This window comes from Mchenga conophoros, linkage group LG10 (genome assembly GCF_057382185.1).
Source record: "Mchenga conophoros isolate Kocher_MC1m ecotype Shallow Benthic linkage group LG10, M_conophoros_male_GT1.1, whole genome shotgun sequence".
Lineage (NCBI taxonomy): Eukaryota > Metazoa > Chordata > Actinopteri > Cichliformes > Cichlidae > Mchenga > Mchenga conophoros.
Window position 1 is genome coordinate 1 of NC_140535.1, and position 21841 is coordinate 21841.

The window sequence follows — 21841 nt, forward strand, 5'->3', positions numbered from 1 at the left end:
TATTGCATGCTCTTTGAAATTTGGCTGCTACTGCTGCAAGTGGTCCATTTACCAATCTGCTTATTGTACTTTGGCTTAGTAATGGCAAAATAATCTTCACGGTTTGGCTGATGCATTGGTCTTCGCTTTTCTGACACAAGGTAAAAAGTGAAGAAGTCACACTGCTTCTTAGTAAAGCTTTAGCTTCTCAAATTAACCCCAACTAATAATACAGAAAATGCAGGTGAGTGAACTTTCTTCTAATTGTTTCAAATATGTTTGAAACATTCCAAATATTTATTATTTTTAGCACACTATTTAATATTCACAACACCGTACTCACTAGTCTGTGTCCTCTAATCTAGAATGACTTGTACTAAGAAAGAGGTAGGCATGTATCGAACCATTCGGTGACAGTCGGCACCTCTAATCCTTCATTAATTTTGTCACACGTGGAAAATGACCTTTCTCAATAATTGTATTCATGTTGATAATTCTTCATGCAGTCAGTGGCAGTAAGCAGAAGGGTTTTTATTGGCTTCCTACATTGATGCACCATTTGGTTTAAATTATGAATTTGTATGCACTTAAGTTCACGTCGAGCCTATCGCACCTTTTGTATTCTGGAAATAAATTCACATTAGGGCTGCTCAATTAATCGAATTTTAATCACGATTACGATCTGGGCTTTCAACGATCATTAAAAATGACTGAGCCGATTATTAGCCCCTCCCTCATTTATCCGCGACACCTTAAAGGCCGGTCCGTGAAAATATTGTCGGGCATAAACCGTCCGTGGCGCAAAAAAGGTTGGAGACCGCTGATTAAGAGGACCCGAGGGAAGCTCGGAAAGCTAAGCAGAAGTTATTTGGAGAGTGACTGCGGTTGGTTGAAAAGAGAGTTTAAAAAAAAAAAAAAACTTCAGTGGTGTTGCACACTATTTTATATTATTTTTTTAAAGTCATTGTTAACCCTTTAAAGCCGGTCAGAGCAGCACGCTCCGTTTTGCGTAACTACTGTTAAATCCCTGTAGAACCTGAACCGTGTAAGCTAGCGCAATAATTTGTTTTGCATATGAAACCGGAGGAGTTGTACTTACATCTGATGCCATCAGCTTGTCCTCGGTCACGGTTTCGTTCCACATATAGCTTTGCAAAAATTGCATAAAAAGCGCTTGCAGGAACAAAAACATAATATTCCAGAAACACGCTTTGCCGATCCTATCAGCTGTTCGTAACACTTCCCACAGTGAAATGATGCACATGCTGTTTTCTTTGCAAATTTGCATCATAGGATTGTTTTTTGTTTTTCCTGCAGTATATAAAAATTGCTGTATCTCCAAAATAAAACTATGAAGACACTCAAAATAAATTTCCTGTTGTTGTAAACTATTTTTTGCAACTTTATTGTATTTAAAGTTTTGAGGGATAAACCTCTTAAATTTCTCCAAGTAGAAATATATGTAAACAAAACAAAAGCGATTTTCAATTTTTTTTGTAGTTTATTGCACTTTTTTGCAATTTATGTAATTACTATGGACTTAATGCATACATATTATTAAAATATGGGCTATAACAGTTGTATTGATGTATAGCAACTTGAAATGCTCCCACAAATGGCACTACAGCATGTAAAAAAATAAATATAAGCTCTGGTGGACTTGGTTCTATAGTAGGTCTTAAAGGGTTAAATAAATATCGTCAAATAATCGTGATCTCAATTTCAGTGAAAATAATCGTGATTATCATTTTTGCCATAATCGAGCAGCCCTAATTCACATTCTCCTTTTTTTTTTTTCTCTCACTACATATGACAAAAATTGCAAAATGCAGCTTGTTCGATGTTTTTCATCTTATCAGTTGTGGCATTGTTGCTTGATGACCTCTGTGCCATCAAAACAACATTTCAAATTTCTTGTCTCTTTAAAAAAGAAATGGTGTGCTTCTTTTCCTATGGGAGGTTTTTGTGTGCGTCTCTCTGTGTGCACGGACTCGCTCTTATCGTGAGCTATAACATTCTCCTGTGGCCTGGTTCCTGCCCTGTTTCTCCCCCTTGTAGCTGCCAAAACTCTTCAGATCTTTAACATTGAGATGAAGAGCAAGATGAAGGCGCACACCATGACCGACGATGTTACCTTTTGGAAGTGGATCTCTCTTAACACAGTTGCACTTGTGACTGACAATGCCGTCTACCATTGGAGCATGGAGGGTGACTCACAGCCCGTGAAAGTCTTTGACCGGCACTCTAGCCTGGCAGGCTGCCAGATCATCAACTACCGCACTGATGCCAAGCAGAAGTGGCTCCTGCTCATCGGCATCTCAGCTCAGGTAGTTTGTTCTGCATGTGTTCTGGTTTAACAAAAAACAAAGCCAAGGTTCGTAATCTATGGTCGAAGCATGTCAGTCACAAGGAATATGCGGTCATAATTACCTTATGCATGTTTATATCTTTCATTCTGGGGGGGTTTGTTTTTTCTTTCAGCAAAATCGAGTGGTGGGAGCCATGCAGCTGTACTCTGTTGAGAGAAAAGTTTCTCAGCCCATTGAAGGCCATGCTGCCAGCTTCGCCCAGTTTAAGATAGAAGGCAATGCAGAAGAGTCAACTCTGTTCTGCTTTGCTGTCAGAGGCCAGGCTGGAGGGAAGGTGACTGGTTTTTACAAACATAATTGTGAAAAGTGATTTCTCTCGTATGGTTTTGTTACAAATGTTTTGTCCTCATCATAGTTGCACATCATTGAAGTGGGAACCCCACCAACTGGTAACCAGCCATTTCCTAAGAAAGCAGTGGATGTCTTCTTCCCTCCAGAAGCCCAGAATGACTTCCCTGTAGCCATGCAGGTATGTTTGTGTGACATCAGTAGCATGAAAGGTAGTACTAGGTTGGCAAAACTGCAGTTTATCAGTGTTTTAAAAGACCAGTTTGGCTGATGTGTGGTGATGTTTTTGTTTTTTAATTGTTCATAATTTCTTTTACTGACAAGGAAATCTCTGTTAGAATAACTTTATAGAGCGCCAAATCACAATAACAGTTGTCTCCAGGTGCTTAACCACCAGACCACTTGTCCACCAAATAGTGATGTACAACAAACATCAGCCACTATGGTTGCTAAATGTCATCTTATTTGCTGGTAGGCCCATATTTTTCATCATGGCTGGTCATCCGTGTATCTTACACACATGAAACCCACACTTTCAAAAGCAAGTCTCTGATTTCTGTAGACGTCCCTGACCTCTCACTGAACTCAGAAATACACTTTGAGTAGGTACTGTTTTGGTGATGTTTCAGATAGCAATGCACAGCTTTATGTAACATCACTAAATTGGTTTTTGACAGATAAGCTCAAAGCACAATGTGGTTTTCCTGATTACCAAATATGGCTACATCCATCTCTATGACTTGGAGACTGGCACCTGCATCTACATGAACCGCATCAGTGGAGAGACCATCTTTGTCACCGCTCCACATGAGGCCACCTCAGGCATCATTGGGGTCAACAGGAAGGGGCAGGTAAGAATGTCACGATGTGCTAATTCTAACTGCTCATGGAAATTAAAGTGATGCCTGGAGTTGCTGTCTTGTTCATGTCGAAACGGAACGTGCAACCGTATATTTTCCACTCAGTTTCCTAAAAATCTGTATATAATATATCATAACATCTTAATTTATAGTTCAATTTTACTATTTAAATCTTGTTTCATCTCTAGTCCTAGTAATATCCAGCAAATATGACGCTGGGCAACAACAAACATCAGCTGACAGCAGCATCTCTTTGTTTGTCTGTCATCAGGCAGGTTCACTTTGCCAGGAGTCATTATAAATAATCCAAGGTGTAGTGTTTCACAAACAGAAAGCAGCGACTGTTGCGTCTTACTGCTTTTCTGAAGCAGAACCAGAGAAGAGAACTGGATACAGCTAGCTGATGAATAATGATCCAGCCAGGCCACACACCACATGAATAATTGAGCGCAGAGAGGAAAGCTGATCTCAGACTGTGACAGATCTCACAGTCTGCCAGAGCAGTGTGTGTGTGTGTGCGTGAGTGTGCTTGTGTGTGTCACAAGCACACAGAGACAGTGATCTGAGAGAGAATAGGCCGCTGTCTGCGCCACTTACTGATTCTGGTTAACTGGGTTGGTTACCAGCAAAATTAGTAATTGGATACTGAGTAATAAATTACTCCAGTGCTATATACTTCCATCAAGTAGCCAGGTGAAAGGAAAATTGGTCTCAACTAGACTAGCAGCATAATGTTCACCGGGGGCGGTTAAATCAACATAACCATATTTTTATGGAAATGTCGGGGAGTAGAAAAACATCATTATTACCTCGTAAACATTTCAGGTGGGAAAACATTACATTATCATACAGTGCTAAGATATTGAGCTCATGAATGTAAAATCAGTGAGTGCATGAGGAGAGTATCCTGGCCTGTCAGTGACATGCATTGATTATAGGTGTAGCACTGAACTGCTGCACAGAAACCCGACAGGGGTGGAGGAGGTAACATGGAGAATTTAAATGACAGAGTACGGGTGGAAAAAGGCCCATGTCCCATCAGCGTGTGATGCAGAGTGGGAAGCACATCCTGGTGCTCTCTGTCAGTGTAGATCCTCTCGGTAGTGTCTGCCTGAAATGAGCTTTGCTATTTGTTCTTGGTGGATCTGTCTCAACTAGGTTTATCACTTGATACTTCATATTTTTTTCCTAGCATTTAGGAACAAAATGTTAGGCCACCCTGGGCTTAGTGTGCAGGCTGGTCTCCCTCATGATAGTAATTATCGGACTTTAATATCAGCCTCTACAAGCGTACTCTCCTCTGGACACATGTAGTGCGCACTGAGCAGAACACAGGATGAACACTAGGAAACCTTTTGTTAAACTCCTTTTCCTTCTTTTTTTGTTTATTTTCATGTATTTACATTTCCACATTACTTCCATTTAGTCCAGTAACATTATAGTAAGTGATCCTGCTTGAGTAGTTGCCAGACTTCACACACAAGCCCTGTGTTACACTGAGCCACTAAAATAACATTTGCATTCAGCACCCATATCCCAGTGCTAGACGGAGTTTAATTTCATTGCACATACTTAAATTTAACATCTTGACTACTGATTTATTTATTTTTGGTTACCTGACAAAAGTGTATTGAATCATGCCTCTGTGGTCATAATGTATCTAAGATGAGTTAAAGTACAAAAGACTGTTTTTCCAATCAACGTTTCATTGTGTATTTGACCAAATCTGTGAATCTGTTCCACATGCCTGACATAAACTTCACAGATTGACTTTGACTTTAAAAATGTCTTTTCCTGTGGCACAGGTTCTGTCTGTCTGTGTGGAAGAGGAAAACATCATTCCCTACATCACCAACGTGCTGCAGAATCCAGATCTGGCTCTCCGCTTAGCTGTCCGCAACAACCTCACGGGAGCCGAAGAGCTGTTTGCACGCAAGTTCAACAACCTGTTTGCTGCTGGCAACTACTCCGAGGCCGCCAAGGTTGCTGCTAATGCACCAAAGGTACATTAGTGACTTCCATGGTCTTTTACTGCCCGTTTTGTCTTTTATCATTGCTTTATGGCTTTTCTCATATTCTGCTGACATTTCTTCACTCAGGGCATCCTGCGCACTCCAGATACCATCCGTCGTTTCCAGAGTGTTCCCACTCAGCCTGGCCAAACCTCCCCCTTGCTGCAGTACTTTGGTATCCTGTTAGACCAGGGTCAGCTCAATAAGTTTGAGTCCCTGGAGCTTTGCAGGCCTGTCCTCCAGCAGGGGCGAAAGCAGCTTTTGGAAAAGTGGTTGAAGGAAGACAAGGTACTGTACATCCATCTAAGCGCCAGCTCGCAGGAAGTCGCTCTTCCTGAGCTGCCTGTTATGTTTACACAACTTGCCTGTTATCTTGGATCAAGCAGGATCACGTGATATGCAAGGAATTTAGGAAGTCCCCTTCAGAAACTTTGAATCTACAAATTCTCCATGGTTAAGAAAAAAGTGAATTATGCATTTGAGTTGATTTTCATTCACTTAATATTTGCTATATTTTCTATATCAGTGGAGAACCAATCCCAACAGTTTTAGAGAAGTCCATCAAAGTGTTAATACTATAATCTAGATCAGATCTCTAATCCCTAAACCTAACCAAGGAAGGTAAAAAGAAACTAAAATCCGGCAGAACAGCTTGTGATAAAAGACCGAAACAGCCCGTGAAGGCACACAACAATGTGTCCCGCTGGTAAAGTTTCTGCCTTTCCTCAGCCATCCCTCAAGACTTTATTTGAAGCAGTGCATTGTCAGGGATTGTAACATCTAGTCCTTTTACTGAAACAGTGTTAAGATTTTTTTTTATTGTCATACATTTATTATTTGCATTTAAACAATGTTTTTTTTGGTTGTTGTTGTTTTTCATAATTGTCTCTCTTAAACGTCTGATGCTTCTTGTGTATTCCAGTTGGAGTGTTCTGAAGAACTGGGTGACTTGGTGAAGGCGGTGGATCCTACCTTGGCTCTCAGTGTGTACCTGAGGGCCAACGTTCCCAACAAGGTCATTCAGTGCTTTGCAGAGACTGGTCAGTTTCCTAAGATTGTCCTGTACGCCAAAAAGGTATGTCTAAGATTGCATTTGGCCATTACTTTTAATTATCTGTACTCTGGATTTTATTTATTTTTTAATCTAGTTTAATGAAATTGGTTCTGACCATTAAGTGGAGTGGAGAGAGCTTGTTGGTTATTGTAGCATTTTCTTTCTTTGTTCCAGGTCGGCTACACACCAGACTGGATCTTTCTGCTCAGGAATGTGATGCGGATCAATCCAGAACAGGGCCTGCAGTTCGCACAGATGCTAGTCCAAGATGAAGAGCCACTGGCTGACATTACACAGGTAGGATATGAAGGATATGTAGTGATGCAGTATGTTTTTATTTTTGATACAGTAGTCCAACAGTTATTTTATTTTGAAATTGTGTTATGTGACCTTGAGGTCACTTAATTATCACTTTCTCTGTGATTAACAAGTCAGCCTGAAATTGTCCCAGAATGTAAACAAATAGAATTTTTAAGTGCAGAATGAGTTTACAGCTACAATGCAGACTTTATTTGCAGTAGGCATGGCTGCAAACCGTATATGTGTGAAGTTAGAGAAGCATGTGCTTTCTTAAGTGAGTGAATGAATAAAACACGCTTAATGTTGTTTTCATGTTTATTTGTCAAGTACTTGGTAACAAATAAACAACTGACCAATACAAAAGACAATAGTCGTTGTTGTGCTCTGGAGCCTCCGTGATCTCAGTGTTAGGGGCACATTAAGCGGTTCTCTGGCTGCCGCAGGTTCTGGTCAGTGTTTCTCTAGCTAGCCTCAGAGCAACAAGGACTGCTGTCACCAGCTGCAGTTCAAGAAGGTGGAGTTAGCTGTATTTGGCCACAGAACCAGAGCCTCTCTGGGATGGCCTGAGAAAGACATTGAGGACCACTACAACAACAACCCGGCCACACAGCAAGGAGTGCAGGACAAGAAGGGTAGCTGGGTAGCATTAGCTGAACTTTCAAAATAAAGGCATGGGTGTTTCAGTAGTAAATTGAAAAGGATGTCATCATTCTGTTAGGCAGAAATGACAACTTAAAAAAAAAAAATACTATTTGGTGTTTATTATTGTGTCATATACTTATGCCTGCCTACTTCAGTGTGGAAAACACTGAATAAGTTTATTGAGCATAAGTATTAGAGATGGCACGACACCACTTTTTTATGTCCAATACCGATATCATAAATTTGGATATCTGCCGATACCGATATGACTCTGATATATTGTATTTTTTAATCAATAAAACTGTTGTTTTTTTTTTTTAAATATTTTGTTCATACTCAAGTTTAAAAAAAAAACCACTAAAGCTATTCTGTTATACCTGTATGCAAAAAAATACACTGCACCCAAAATATTTCATAGTTCAGCAATAATGAGCAAATAAACTTAAACCTGCTCCATCCTCCCTATTCTGGTATTTTAAAGAGTATTTAGCAGAAATATTAAGCAACCAAACTAATAGGGTTGCAAACTCCCAGCAAAAATAATAGGAAACCACCCCCCACCCTCCGCCTCGTGATACTTAATCGACGTAATCAACCATAATTTAATGCACGTGTTTAAAAATAAAAAGCACAGAAATAAATTATTTTTCTACACTAATTAAATAGATTCAACATCTTTCTTCTACAGAGCTGCAGACTGCACAGATGGTTCCCAAAGGAAAAAGTACTATAGCTTACTAGGGTATATTAGACTTAACAGTTACTATATACAGTAATGGACTTCTATACATTTTACACCAGATTAAAACTTTGGGTGTAAGATTCAGATAATTATTTATTAAAAGCTCGACATTTTAAATGAGAATAAGAAAGAAAAGTATGTCTTTGTGCCCCCTTTTCCCTGTTCATGCCCTGCTGCCCCCCCTGGCTAAACTTTGCTAGATCCGCCCCTGCACAGTTAGGTCAGCTGTAGAAAAAGATCCTGGTGTAGAAAGTAATAATAAATACATTATAACAACAGCTTATCAAGCTTCAATGTGCTGCTGTTGTTCAGCCGCTGGTTTCCTCTTTCTGGTGCAAAGTGGGCCAAAAACAAACGAGAGACGGCCTCGCGACAGAAAAGCCGATCAGCTGATCATTGATCAGTTTCATGATTGAAGGAGAGGGAGAGAGAGGCAGTCGCTCCATATATCGGGAATGCTTTACAAACATTCAGAGATGAACTTACACACTTGCTTTCTTCTCTCTGGGATACCTTCCTCAGAGATGAAATGCTGGTTTGGTAGCGAGGCTCTAAATGCTCAACTAGAGCTGGGCGATATATCAAGTTTTTAAAAAATATCGATATATTTTTATACGAGATATAAGATCTGACAATATCCTTTATATCGATATAGTCTATGTTACGTTATAATTATACTTGTGGAGCCGCAAGTTTGCCTCTCTTTCGTCCACTTTTTGTCTTTACGCAACTTTACTCGGCCTCGCCCCTCCTTCACTGAACACAACTCCCCCTCCTCCCCCATCGCTTCACCTGCAGGAAGCGACAAGATGAACACGGCAAATCTCTGTTAACGAGTTACTGCGCATCGCCCCGTGCGTGGGGCTGGACGCCGTCAACGTGTTAGCTAGCTAACCACGCTAACGAGCTAACCACGCTAACGCCATGCAGCCCAGAGGCGCTGCGCGGCCTAAAATCCTTGCATTTTCTCAAAAAATTGACAGCGCACCTTATGTATGAATTCTGGTTGTGTTTGATGGCCGTGAACCGATTTTATGTGGAACACAGCGCTCAGCAATCTGTCAAAAATGTTTTATTGCGACTTTGGTAAGCTACGGAGCTGCACCGCTTGATGGATTGTCAGAGCATTACGGCTACCGAGGAGCCTTCGCGGAGTGATACGTACTGTGCTTCAACGTAATATTACCCTACTGTGTATAAGGACCATAAATGGCACCTGTTCAGAGACGTGGTTACGAAGAGGATTTCAAACTCCAGGCTGTCAGTCACAGAGTAGAAGTTGGGAACAGAGCAGCTGTGAAATCTGTCTTTGTTACTATGCTCAGCGTCTTTTAGTTTACATTTTGACTGCACAATTGTGAGCTTTTTGTTATGCACAAAAACAACATTGTTTTCTTTTATTTATGGAGCATTATTATTTAATAAATGCTCATAATTTATTTTTGAGTAAATTTTATGTACATCTGCTCTATGTTAATAAAAGTGCCTGTGTGACATCTGGGACACAGCTTTGACTAAGAACTCTCTTTTTGTTCTTACTTTATGGCTTTTAAAAAAAAAAATCGAGATATATATCTTATATCGCCGTCCAGGTAAAAAATATCGAGATATATATCTTATATCGCCGTCCAGGTAAAAAATATCGAGATATGAATTTTGGGTCATATCGCCCAGCCCTATGCTCAACCAGACCGCCGACAGGTCTCGCACGCCACAGCCGCTCTATCACATGACGTGTACTGGTCCGACGTGCTACGGTTATGAGCTGAGTTACGCCGTGTCGCAAGTTTTGTGAGGTGCTTTTTTGATATTTAATGGATCGGGCTACATTTTTTTATTTCTCTCCGATATCCGATCCAGTAAATTAGGTCAGTATCGGAGCGATACGTAATATCGATCGGTCCATCCCTAATAAGTATATAATATACTAGTTTATAATGGTGGAAAACACTGAACAAGTTTGAGCACACGTTTATGTTTCTAAATCTTGCCTTTCACATGGTATAAAGGAAATTCACCTCTTCCTTTACTTCCTGCCTGTGCATAACCTCCGTGCTGCAAATGTCAACCGCTGACACAGCTCGTGTTCCTAAAGTGCAACAGAGCAGCTGATAGGAACACAAATCATTGCATCACAGGCAGGCTTTTTTTTTTTTTTTTTTTTTTTAAACAGTTACTGTATTCAGACAACTTTCACTTGTCATTGCAACTTGTCTAAAAGCTTTAGAGAACTGTGTGGGCTGCATTCCTCACATTTAATCCTTTAAGTGGTGCCGAACATTAGACTGCTGACAAGAATGTTGGGTTTATATCAAAGGTGAAAGCTGCAGTAAATAAGTGCTACCATATTTGATACAAACAGGCCTTTTTTGTTGTTTTTTTAATACTTCTCAGCTGTACAAGTGTAGTCTAATTTTTGGTTTATTTCTTACCTGTGGTTCTGTTTTTGTCCAGATTGTGGATGTGTTTATGGAGTACAACCTGATTCAGCAGTGCACATCATTCCTTCTGGATGCCCTGAAAAACAACAGACCCTCAGAAGGACCTCTCCAGACTCGCCTGCTGGAGATGAACCTCATGCATGCACCACAGGTAGACCAATATGCACACACTTGAAAGAATGAAATGAATCCATTTGTTAAGCATGAATCACTGTTTTCTAATGATTCGTCTCATGGTGTAGGTTGCTGATGCAATCCTGGGCAACCAGATGTTCACCAACTATGATCGTGCCCACATTGCCCAGCTGTGTGAGAAAGCTGGACTCCTGCAAAGAGCACTCGAGCACTACACTGACCTGTATGACATCAAGCGTGCTGTGGTGCACACACACCTGCTCAACCCAGAGGTAGGCTTCACTTACCTACACAGTCAAAGTGTTTTCCCATCTGGCAAATGTGTCATTGCTTGCTGTAGATTGTACAGCCTCTGAATTAACTTTTTCCCCCCCCCCACACAACCTCCAGTGGTTGGTGAACTACTTTGGCTCATTGTCAGTGGAAGATTCTCTGGAGTGCCTCAGGGCCATGCTCTCAGCTAACATCCGCCAGAACCTGCAGATCTGCGTCCAGGTGGCGTCCAAGTACCATGAACAGCTCACCACACAGGCTCTCACTGAACTCTTTGAGTCCTTCAAGAGCTTTGAAGGTGAGACATAAAAATTCATTCTTAACATTCTTTATTATATCAGTAATCCATAATCCAGCCAATACAAATAGCTCACTTGTACCTACTGCTCAACATGGTTTTTAGGGTTTTCCATTAGATGGTAGTACCTGCTACCAGGTACTTCTTTAATACCTACTTGACCGGGGTTCCAAGCAATCTGAATGTGTGACGTCAGCAGACTACATGCCACTGCTTGGCTAGTCAGTGGCATTACACAATGAGTCATGAAAGCATCTCCTTCACCAACATCAAAATTGCCCTTTTTGAAACCCAGTAATAAGGGACAAGCATTTTAGATGGTACTCGATTATCAGGGAAAACGAGACGATCTGAGTAGGTACTAATAGGTAAACTAATTGGGGAAGAACAATATTTTAATGTCAGCAATGTCCCTATCCACATGGATCCCATTTGAAGCTTAATTTTAACTGTGTGTTCCCCTCAGGTTTGTTCTATTTCCTGGGCTCTATTGTAAACTTCAGTCAGGATCCTGAAGTTCACTTCAAATACATCCAAGCTGCCTGCAAGACGGGCCAGATCAAAGAGGTGGAAAGGATCTGCAGAGAGAGCAACTGCTACGATCCTGAGCGTGTCAAGAACTTCCTCAAGGTAGTGACAGGGATGACTGGAGCGATCAAACACTGACACAAGCAGCTTTTATGACTTTGACTCTTTTAATTTTTGTTATTCTTTTACCCTCGCCTGTTATTTCTCAGTTGGTTCCTACTGGTGCTTGTTTGTAACCTGTAACGCTGTCAGAACTTTATCAGTAGTTTTATGAATTTAATGTTGGGTTGATCAAAAGTTTAAACTCTCCTGAAATCTCTATTTTATAATCAGACGTTGCTTACAGTGCATAGTCTGTCTTTATATTTTATAGAAAAGCCAAGCTGCACACATTGACAGTTTACCTGTATTTGTTGCAAATTGTTCAACCAGCAGTCCTGATGGCAGTCAATTATCTTTTGTCCTTTTCCTCTTTTGTCTTTGGAATGGCAGGACATGTATCAGGTAAATCTATTCCTCCCCACAGTGCAGGATTCATTCCCTGCTTTTCTTTCACCCCTTTCCCATTATTTTCAGACACATGATTGAAACTGGGATTTGTATGGAGGCGTATATGTTTATACACCACAGTCCATACACCTGCTGGGGTGTATCTATGTGTAGCCACTGATCTATTAACTTTACGTAGTCGTAGTCATTCATTGGCTCTTGCGTGTGCAGGTAACGGTGACCGTGTTAGGCTCCTTTACTTCACATTTAAACACAGAAAGTGTCGGTTTGTGTTGTGTGTAATCTTGTAAGGAGCTTTTTTTCTAGTGCAGCATGTTGTTGGATAGTCGTGTCAAGATGCACAATCCCAGTTTTGTTTTTTAAATCCTGTGGATGGCAGCAGTGTTTCAGTACTGCTTAGTGAGAACTGGCATCTCTGCTTATTAGTATGAAGGAAGTTTATTGTTCTTTAGTGCGAAACACACACGTTGTTTTCAGTAGTTTGACCATCCCTTTAGCCTCCCTAGCTAACAAAGCCAAGACGCTTGATTTTGTTTCTATGTGGTTTTTTAACTGATTAAGTCCTGATACTTTTAAATAACAGACATTTTTTTGGTGATTATAATTATAGAGGGCAGAAACCAAACCAATCTAAACATTCGACTGTGTACAGATTCACTGACTACACTCTCTTCCCCATTACTCTGTGATGCACAGGAAGCCAAACTAACTGACCAGCTCCCACTCATCATCGTCTGTGACCGTTTCGACTTTGTCCACGACCTGGTCCTCTACCTGTACCGCAACAACCTGCAGAAATACATTGAGATCTATGTTCAGAAGGTAAGAGTCAACACAGAGACATTTAGTTTTCAGAGCACGGTTCATTCACAGATCAAGGAGAGATTTATTGTGAAATCTTTGCTTAGGTAAATCCGAGCCGTCTGCCTGTGGTGGTTGGTGGCCTCTTAGATGTGGACTGCTCTGAGGATGTCATCAAGAGTCTGATCCTGGTTGTCAGAGGACAGTTTTCCACGGATGAACTGGTCGCTGAGGTGGAAAAGAGGAACAGGTGCTGCACACATTCAACTTATGTTATTTTCTAAAACATAATTAATTTTTACCTGACGCTTATTCTTCAGTGTAATTCAGGGAGCTGTATGGACGTTAATGAGTGAATATCAGGAGGGAAACTGTGATGCAGATGTTTACGGCTTCTTTTGGAGCTGGCTTTTGTCAAATAACTTTTTTTAATCATTTGAAATAAAAATTTATATATACATATATATGATTTATATTTGTATAATTGTATTACTCATCGTTTACAGCTTACTGAAACTAGATTTGACCCAAGCGTCAAAGCTGTATACGTAGCCAGGGATAGTTCTGACGTCCGCTGTCCTTGCAGGCTGAAGCTGCTCCTGCCCTGGCTCGAGTCTCGTATCCATGAAGGCTGTGAAGAGCCAGCAACCCACAATGCTCTGGCCAAGATCTACATTGACAGCAACAACAACCCTGAACGCTTCCTGAGGGAAAACCCTTACTATGACAGCCGTGTGGTGGGAAAGTACTGTGAGAAGAGAGACCCCCATTTGGCATGTGTAGCTTATGAGAGAGGACAGTGTGACCAGGAGCTGATCAATGTGAGCAAGATGATTTGATGCCACCAGTCCAAGTTTCAGCCAATCCAGTTCTGTTGTTGTGAACTTAACTGTAGCACAAAGCACTGTAATTCTTTCTTTCTTCCATCAGGTCTGCAATGAGAACTCCCTCTTCAAAAGCTTGTCTCGCTACCTTGTACGACGCAGAGACCCTGACCTGTGGGCCAGCGTACTGCTGGAGACCAATCCCTACAGGCGACCACTTATTGATCAGGTACGCACACAAGTTCTGTGGGTTTTTAATCTCCCTGCCCGCCAGCACTGCTTCTCTAAACTTACTTACTTTGTGCTGTCAGGTGGTGCAGACAGCACTGTCAGAAACCCAGGACCCAGAGGAGGTTTCGGTCACAGTCAAGGCTTTCATGACTGCTGACTTGCCCAACGAGCTCATTGAGCTGCTGGAGAAGATTGTGTTGGATAACTCAGTCTTCAGTGAACACAGGTGCTGTAGTGCTGTACTGTTCATCCCGATTATTTTAAAACTGCACAGAAATCCTGATCTTTTTCTTTCTCCCACAGAAATCTGCAGAACCTGTTGATCTTGACGGCCATCAAGGCTGACCGTACTCGAGTGATGGAATATATCAGCAGGCTAGATAACTATGATGCCCCTGACATCGCAAACATTGCCATCAGTAATGAGCTCTTTGAGGAGGCCTTTGCCATCTTTAAAAAGTTTGATGTCAACACCTCTGCTGTGCAGGTCTCTTCTTATTTTCTCGACACTTGGACAAATAATCGTATTACCTGAAGAAGGTTTGATAATACTTCCTGTCTGCCTCCTGCCCCACAGGTGCTGATCGAGCATATTGGCAACTTGGACCGAGCCTATGAGTTTGCAGAGCGCTGCAATGAGCCCGCTGTGTGGAGCCAGCTGGCCAAGGCTCAGCTGCAGAAGGGCCTTGTTAAGGAAGCCATTGATTCCTACATCAAGGCTGACGACCCCTCTGCATACATGGAGGTGGTACAGGCTGCTGATACGAGTGGTACGCAGAATGGTCTCACTAAATTAGAGCAGGTTTTAGTGAAGGCTGTTAGTTGTGTGCTCGTGCCACTTTAATTGAAAGCAATTAATCAATCAATCAATCAATTACATCGACTGTGTTATCGGGTCTTAGATGGCAGCCTGTGCAGTAGCTTTGCTTGTGCAGCAGATATGAAAGGATTACTGTGAAAACAGAGCAACAGCCTCATTAATGTAAATATGTTGCAGGTAACTGGGAGGACTTGGTCAAATTCCTGCAGATGGCTCGTAAGAAGGCCCGCGAATCCTACGTAGAGACCGAGCTGATCTTTGCTTTGGCCAAAACCAACCGCCTTGCTGAACTTGAGGAGTTCATCAATGGGCCCAATAATGCTCACATCCAACAGGTTGAGCTCACTCTCACGCAGAGTCACTCACGCTCTGACGAGCCGACGGGTCATCGATGAAATAATGTTTATTGTACTTTTTATTTGCTTTAGGTTGGTGACCGCTGCTATGATGAGAAAATGTATGAGGCCGCTAAACTGTTGTACAACAACGTTTCCAACTTTGGTCGTCTGGCTTCAACCCTGGTGCACCTCGGAGAGTACCAGGCTGCTGTGGACGGCGCCCGTAAGGCCAACAGCACCCGCACCTGGAAAGAGGTGTGCTTCGCCTGTGTGGATGGACAGGAGTTCAGACTGGCGCAGATGTGTGGTCTCCATATCGTAGTGCACGCCGATGAGCTGGAGGAGCTGATTAACTACTACCAAGTAAGAGATCGATGAGAAGCATTATTGTCCTTAAAATAAATTCAGAAGTTTGAAATCTGGCATAATGATTTTGAGGTGTGCAGCTCTCGTAGCTTAGCCCAAAAATGAGCAAACATTTGACGACCTCCCATCGCTGTTGTTCTCTCTCAGGACCGTGGTTACTTTGAGGAGTTGATTACCATGCTGGAGGCCGCCCTGGGCCTGGAGCGTGCTCACATGGGGATGTTCACAGAGCTGGCCATTCTCTATTCCAAGTTCAAGCCCCAGAAGATGAGGGAGCATCTGGAGCTCTTCTGGTCAAGAGTTAACATCCCAAAGGTCCTGAGAGCAGCAGAGCAGGCTCACCTGTGGGCCGAACTTGTCTTCCTGTATGACAAATACGAGGAGTACGACAACGCCATCATCACCATGATGAACCACCCGACAGATGCCTGGAAGGAGGGCCAGTTCAAAGACATCATCACCAAGGTACAGTTTAATTGGATATCACAATCACGACTTGTTTTTTTCTTCCCAACAAGGATGCACAACGTTGACCGTTTGTGTCACATTAATGTAGCAGTAAAATCTTGGCTGGTCTGCTACGAGTCAAGCTAATTACAATTTTCCAGCAGTCTGCAAAAAACAGAAGCCAATACATTTATCTCCTAATGCAGTGTTTTGTTTTTATTAAACAGATTTGTTTAGACGCATGAAATCATTTCTTTGCTTCTGTGTGTGCTGTAGGTGGCCAACGTGGAGCTGTATTACAAAGCCATCCAGTTCTATCTGGAGTTCAAACCATTGTTACTGAACGATTTGCTTATAGTGCTTTCCCCCAGACTGGACCACTCACGCGCCGTCAACTTCTTCACCAAGGTACATGTTGTTCCATGTCATAATGATTCAGATGCATCAGGCTGGTTTCCTCTGTGGTTCAAACTGGGCTGAGCACTGAGCGCACTTGTGTGTTAACAGGTGAAACAGCTGCCTCTGGTCAAACCGTACCTACGGTCAGTACAGAACCACAACAACAAATCGGTCAACGAAGCACTTAACAACCTCTTCATCACAGAGGAGGACTATCAGGTGAGTAACTGTGGATTTAGTTCAATGTTCTGTTATTTCAAAAATACCCACCTCACGCTTTCATTTTCTGCGTACTCCTGCTAGGCACTGAGAACATCAATAGATGCCTACGATAACTTTGACAACATCTCACTGGCCCAGCGCTTGGAGAAGCACGAGCTGATTGAGTTCAGGAGAATCGCTGCCTACCTGTTTAAGGGCAACAACCGCTGGAAACAGAGCGTAGAGCTCTGCAAGAAGGACAAGCTTTATAAGGTGCCCCTTCCGTTTGAGTGCTCAGGTTAAGGTAAGCAGGTGTGTTGCACTCTTCCTGACCCTGTGTGTGCTGCCTCTCGCTCTGCAGGATGCCATGCAGTATGCTTCAGAATCCAAAGACACAGAGCTGGCAGAGGAGCTGCTGTCCTGGTTCCTGCAGGAGAACAAGAAGGAGTGTTTTGCCGCCTGCCTGTTCACTTGCTACGATCTGCTACGACCTGATGTGGTGCTGGAGACCTCCTGGAGGCACAACATCATGGACTTTTCTATGCCGTACTTCATTCAGGTCATGAGGGAGTACCTCAGCAAGGTGAGTCGGCTCTTCTCGGGTTTCCTGTTAGATGGTCACTCAAAAGATCTGAGGACACGTTGGCACACGAGGAATCCTCAGTGAAATAAAACTTGCACAATTTTGTCTGATTACTTTGCATCTCCAGCCGCCTCTGCCAGTTTGTTTTTTTTAAATGTTCATCTTCTGTGCTGCTCCTCTTCTCTTTCAGGTTGATGCAGTTAAGGAACAGGTGACAGTTTAAAGCTCTGTGTTTGATCAGCATTCAGTTTAGGAGATTGCAGCCTGGAGTGTGCATGGTTTTAGCTCTAATGCTCTTTGCGCACTCAAAAACTGATCAGTCGGTCAAACTGGTTTTGTAATTGTTGGGCAACTATCCATATAGGCTGTAATACAAAACTTGGTATAGCCGTAGCATGTAAGTAAGTCTTATTATTCAGTATGTTGTTCAGTGGCGTCGACGCAGTGATTTGAAGCATTCCTGTGAAGTTGTGTTGCATTCTGATGCTTGGGACTTGATGCATGTGTGTTAACCAAATAAAAGTCTTGCTCATACAAACCTGCAGGCTGTTGGTTTGCCCAGCTTCATGCACAAGGCTTTGAACGATAGGAAGCACCTGAAGTAACCTGGCTCCGCCTCTAAATAAGCTGAGTCTTACTGCTGCAGCAGTGTGACACATACAGCATGAGACACTCAGCAGCTTTGTCTCACTGCTTTTAATTAAAGGGCTGCTGTTTGTTACACTGCATGGACAAACTGAATGTGCACACGGGGTGTGGAAGTAAACTGCTGAGGAAGCCTTTATTGCTGTGTTTTAGAAACAACATGCATCCAGCTGCTGCTGCTTTCCCCTTTGGACCGTAGAAGTCCATTCTGCATATTGCTGCTAGCAGTTATCTGACTCACTGCTCAGAAAGGTTCCTCCTGCTCTCACTTGTATTCATGTATATTGCTGGTTGACAGGAACTGACTTATTTCCTGCCTCTGTGAGGCAGAAGCAGGGAAACACTGGACCATCATAGCAACCCCAGTCTCAGCATTTATGCCCAAAAAAGATGTTAAAACAACGACTGCTGTTTTCGACTGCAGAAGCCGTTACTGATATTCACGTTTCATTAGTTGACTATTAAGAAATAAAGGGCAACTGCTTTTGCTACTAAACGTAACTGAGGATGTCATAAATGGTTGTATTTTTAAAATCATGCAAAATATGGCACTTTATTAACGTTTTTATTGCAGTTGGAAGTTCTCAGTTGCCTCTGTGGGTTCATGTGATCCCACATTGACACGTATCGTTGAGCTCGGGGCTCTGAGGGCTCGCACCATCTGCTGCAAGAGTCCATTATTGTTAAGAGATCGTGTGTTGACCCCTACTTTTTTTTTTCCTGACCTTGAACCGTGTAAGTTTCATTTTTAAGGGTTTCAGCGTTTTGCTAAATGTATTCATGTATTCTGTTTGCAGGTAGATAAACTTGAAACCTCAGAGTCTGTAAGGAAAGAGGAGGAGCAGGCAACAGAGACGCAACCCATCGTCTACGGTAACCTCAACATCCACTTATCGTGATCAGTATCCAGGAGAACGCTTTGCTTTCTCGTCTTTCACTTTGTGGTTCCAGGGTCTTCTGTAGTCACTCGGTTTAATCACTGTGAATTCTTTAAGTCATGAAAGGTCCTGAAAACCTGGCTTTAACTTGTTGTTATACTTCTGATGACATAAAAATAAAACCAGCTTCCAGTCTAAGCTTTTAAATCTGAACGAGGAAACAAAAACAAATGTGCATGTGTGACATGTTTCCTCTGTGTGTCGGCTCGCAGGAACACCCCAGCTGATGCTGACAGCAGGCCCAAGCGTCCCTGTGGCCCCTCAGCAAGCGTATGGCTACGGCTACCAGGCGCCCGCAGGATACGGTCAACCAGCAGCTCAGCCAGGCTTCGGCTATGGCATGTAAAGACCCCAGCTCCTTATCTCCACTTACAGGGTGGAGCTTCCATCCATCCATCCCCCACAGTCCTTCACCACACCATTACCCTCTCGCTCTGCCTTCAACAGGGAGAGGAGAACAGCAACAAACTCGTCTTCATCTTTCTTTTGTTTTTAAACCTTTCTTTACCCCCCTTAAACTGCCATGAAGGACTCAGTTTTTGTTCTGTTGTCAAACGAAAGGTTTGAATCACAGATTTAATTTCCTCACATTCCGTATTGACTACATTAATTTTTCTTATGTTTATTTTATTTGAATGGGAAATGGTTTATGTACAATGGGAGGGTTGGTTTGTGGGAAGAGCTGGTCTTCTCCAAAACAAGAAAAAAAAACCACACAAACACACAAAGGTCTGTTGTGAAGCATCTGGTTTGCACTCTGTAGTGAGAAGAAATAATGTAGAGCCTCTTCCTTTTGATGTGCGTGAGCAGCTTCTTCTTTCAGACTGTAAAATGCATTTAATTATTGTATATTCAGACACATGGCCGCTGCTTCCGTCCCCACAATCCTGAAACACTACGCTGTCCCATTAATGCCCCAAACTCAAACTTCAGGGCTGGTTTGATGAAGAAAATCCCAGAAGAGTATTTTACGTACAATTTGCAGGAAAGTTTGGTTCTTTCCAGCAAAGCCTATGCAGAAAAACATTTACTTCCAGATGACATGTCTATGTGCTTTACACACGGCTTTAATGTGGGACGATTCCACCTTAGGAGGGGCTGCAGACCTGTTTGTGCTCGACTAACAACCCCCCCTCTATGCTGTGGTTTGTTTCTGCAGGAGACATTTTTCAAACTTTGTTCTCCTGTTTGATTAGATTGAATGTTAAGTTGAACTCCTCTAAATCAGAAACAATATCACAACACTTGTGGGATTGTGAAGGTTTTTTTTCTTAAGGCTTGTGTGTGTGTATACAGGAAATCAATCATTAACTCTTTGAACTTATATTCTTATCTCAATTACCTTAGATTTAAATTGTGCACTTAAGATACTTGATTGTGCATAATCAGGATCATAATGAATGAAACAGCGGTTTTGTTTTCCACTTAAAAAATAAAATAAAGGCTTCTTGTTTGTCAAGAAAAGTGTGACCGTGTCTTGCATGTGCTGTAACAAACTCTCACAGTTCTGATGGGGGTGATAACAGAGTGACATATATTTTTGTCTCTACTACAACAGTAACGATCAGTGATTGCTAAATCTGAAGTCCCAAACGTGATGCAGGTGCAGTACGAAACCTTTGTTGAAGAGAGGAAATGTGTAGGAACACGTTGCGCACGTTACTGGACGACCCTGAATGTTCTTCTGTTTGTTTTGAGACATTTCGTTTTCTGTGGCTGGCTAAGTGCTCGGTTTGTACTGCTATAAATGTTCAATATGCCACCCAGCTGCGAATATATTGTCATGTTTTGCCTCTAGGGGGTGCTATAGTAAAATAAAGCTCTATGCAAGTCATTTCAGCTATTATACACTAAAACCGGCACTGCTTAAAAAATACTAAGGGACCACTTAAATTACAAATCCGCTCCCGATTAATAACATTCAATTTGAAATTCTATGCTGTCATCAGATGCACAAATAGCCGATGTTCCATAGGTTTTAATTGGATTCATGTCAGAGGAACGCGCTGGCCGCAGAGGTACATGCCTGTAGCTAACAGCAGTCAGGGTACCGCTGGCCAGCAAGTCTGGTCTGTTTGGCCATCCAAGGATAAACCTCTCCAGACCATCAATGACCTTCTGCCAAATGGTCATGTTGGATATTATTGCTGTTGGCGTAACCGTTCACCATGAGATCTCCTTTGTTACAGGTGCTCAGTGTGAACCTGCAGTCATCTGTAAAGTGGAGGACCTGTTATCAGGTGAACGCCAGATGCACCGGGCTGTGAGGTCATCCCACGCTATGTCGGGATGTCACGCAATGAGTGTGTGTCCAGCAGTTCAGTCAGAAACATGCACAAGTAGGCTGCTGAAGGGGATTTTGTGGAGCTCTGCATTTACAGTGGGGCAAAAAAGTATTTAGTCAGCCACCGATTGTGCAAGTTCCCCCACTTAAAATGATGACAGAGGTCAGTAATTTGCACCAGAGGTACACTTCAACTGTGAGAGACAGAATGTGGAAAAAAAATCCATGAATCCACATGGTAGGATTTGTAAAGAATTGATTCGTAAATCAGGGTGGAAAATAAGTATTTGGTCACCTCAAACAAGGAAAATCTCTGGCTCTCACAGACCTGTAACGTCTTCTGTAAGAAGCTTTTCTGTCCCCCACTCGTTACCTGTATGAATGGCACCTGTTTGAACTCATCATCTGGTAAAGACCTATAGTAAACGTTTGACCTCTGTTATTGCCAACAAAGGTTATGTTACAAAGTATTGAGTTGTATTTTTGTTATTGACCAAATACTTATTTTCCACCCTGATTTACGAATAAATTCT

At 42.2% G+C, this 21841-nt stretch overlaps 1 protein-coding gene across 1 annotated transcript; it reads left to right on the forward strand.

Moving 5' to 3' along the window:
- The first annotated feature begins 1820 nt into the window (after window positions 1–1820).
- On the forward strand, window positions 1821–20488 carry LOC146565117 (clathrin heavy chain 1-like). Its single transcript, XM_085288026.1, has 28 exons — window positions 1821–2306; window positions 2461–2622; window positions 2704–2817; window positions 3314–3487; window positions 5302–5499; window positions 5596–5796; window positions 6431–6583; window positions 6737–6859; window positions 10701–10838; window positions 10930–11094; window positions 11213–11393; window positions 11860–12023; window positions 13128–13253; window positions 13340–13482; window positions 13819–14053; window positions 14163–14285; window positions 14368–14513; window positions 14591–14774; window positions 14865–15057; window positions 15285–15442; window positions 15536–15808; window positions 15959–16276; window positions 16535–16666; window positions 16766–16876; window positions 16961–17131; window positions 17220–17441; window positions 18884–18959; window positions 19237–20488. The coding sequence occupies exons 1-28, from the start codon at window positions 2070–2072 to the stop codon at window positions 19368–19370; spliced, it is 4755 nt and encodes a 1584-aa protein (XP_085144152.1). The 5' UTR covers window positions 1821–2069; the 3' UTR covers window positions 19371–20488.
- Window positions 20489–21841: the final 1353 nt, after the last annotated feature.

Bases quoted from the DNA above. Each gene is read 5' to 3' on its own strand.
- LOC146565117 (XM_085288026.1), top strand. From the start codon at position 2,070: ATGAAGAGCAAGATGAAGGCGCACACCATGACCGACGATGTTACCTTT. The intron at 6,584-6,736 runs GTATGTCTAAGA...TCTTTGTTCCAG, and splicing joins TTGTCCTGTACGCCAAAAAG to GTCGGCTACACACCAGACTG. The intron at 10,839-10,929 runs GTAGACCAATAT...CTCATGGTGTAG, and splicing joins ACCTCATGCATGCACCACAG to GTTGCTGATGCAATCCTGGG.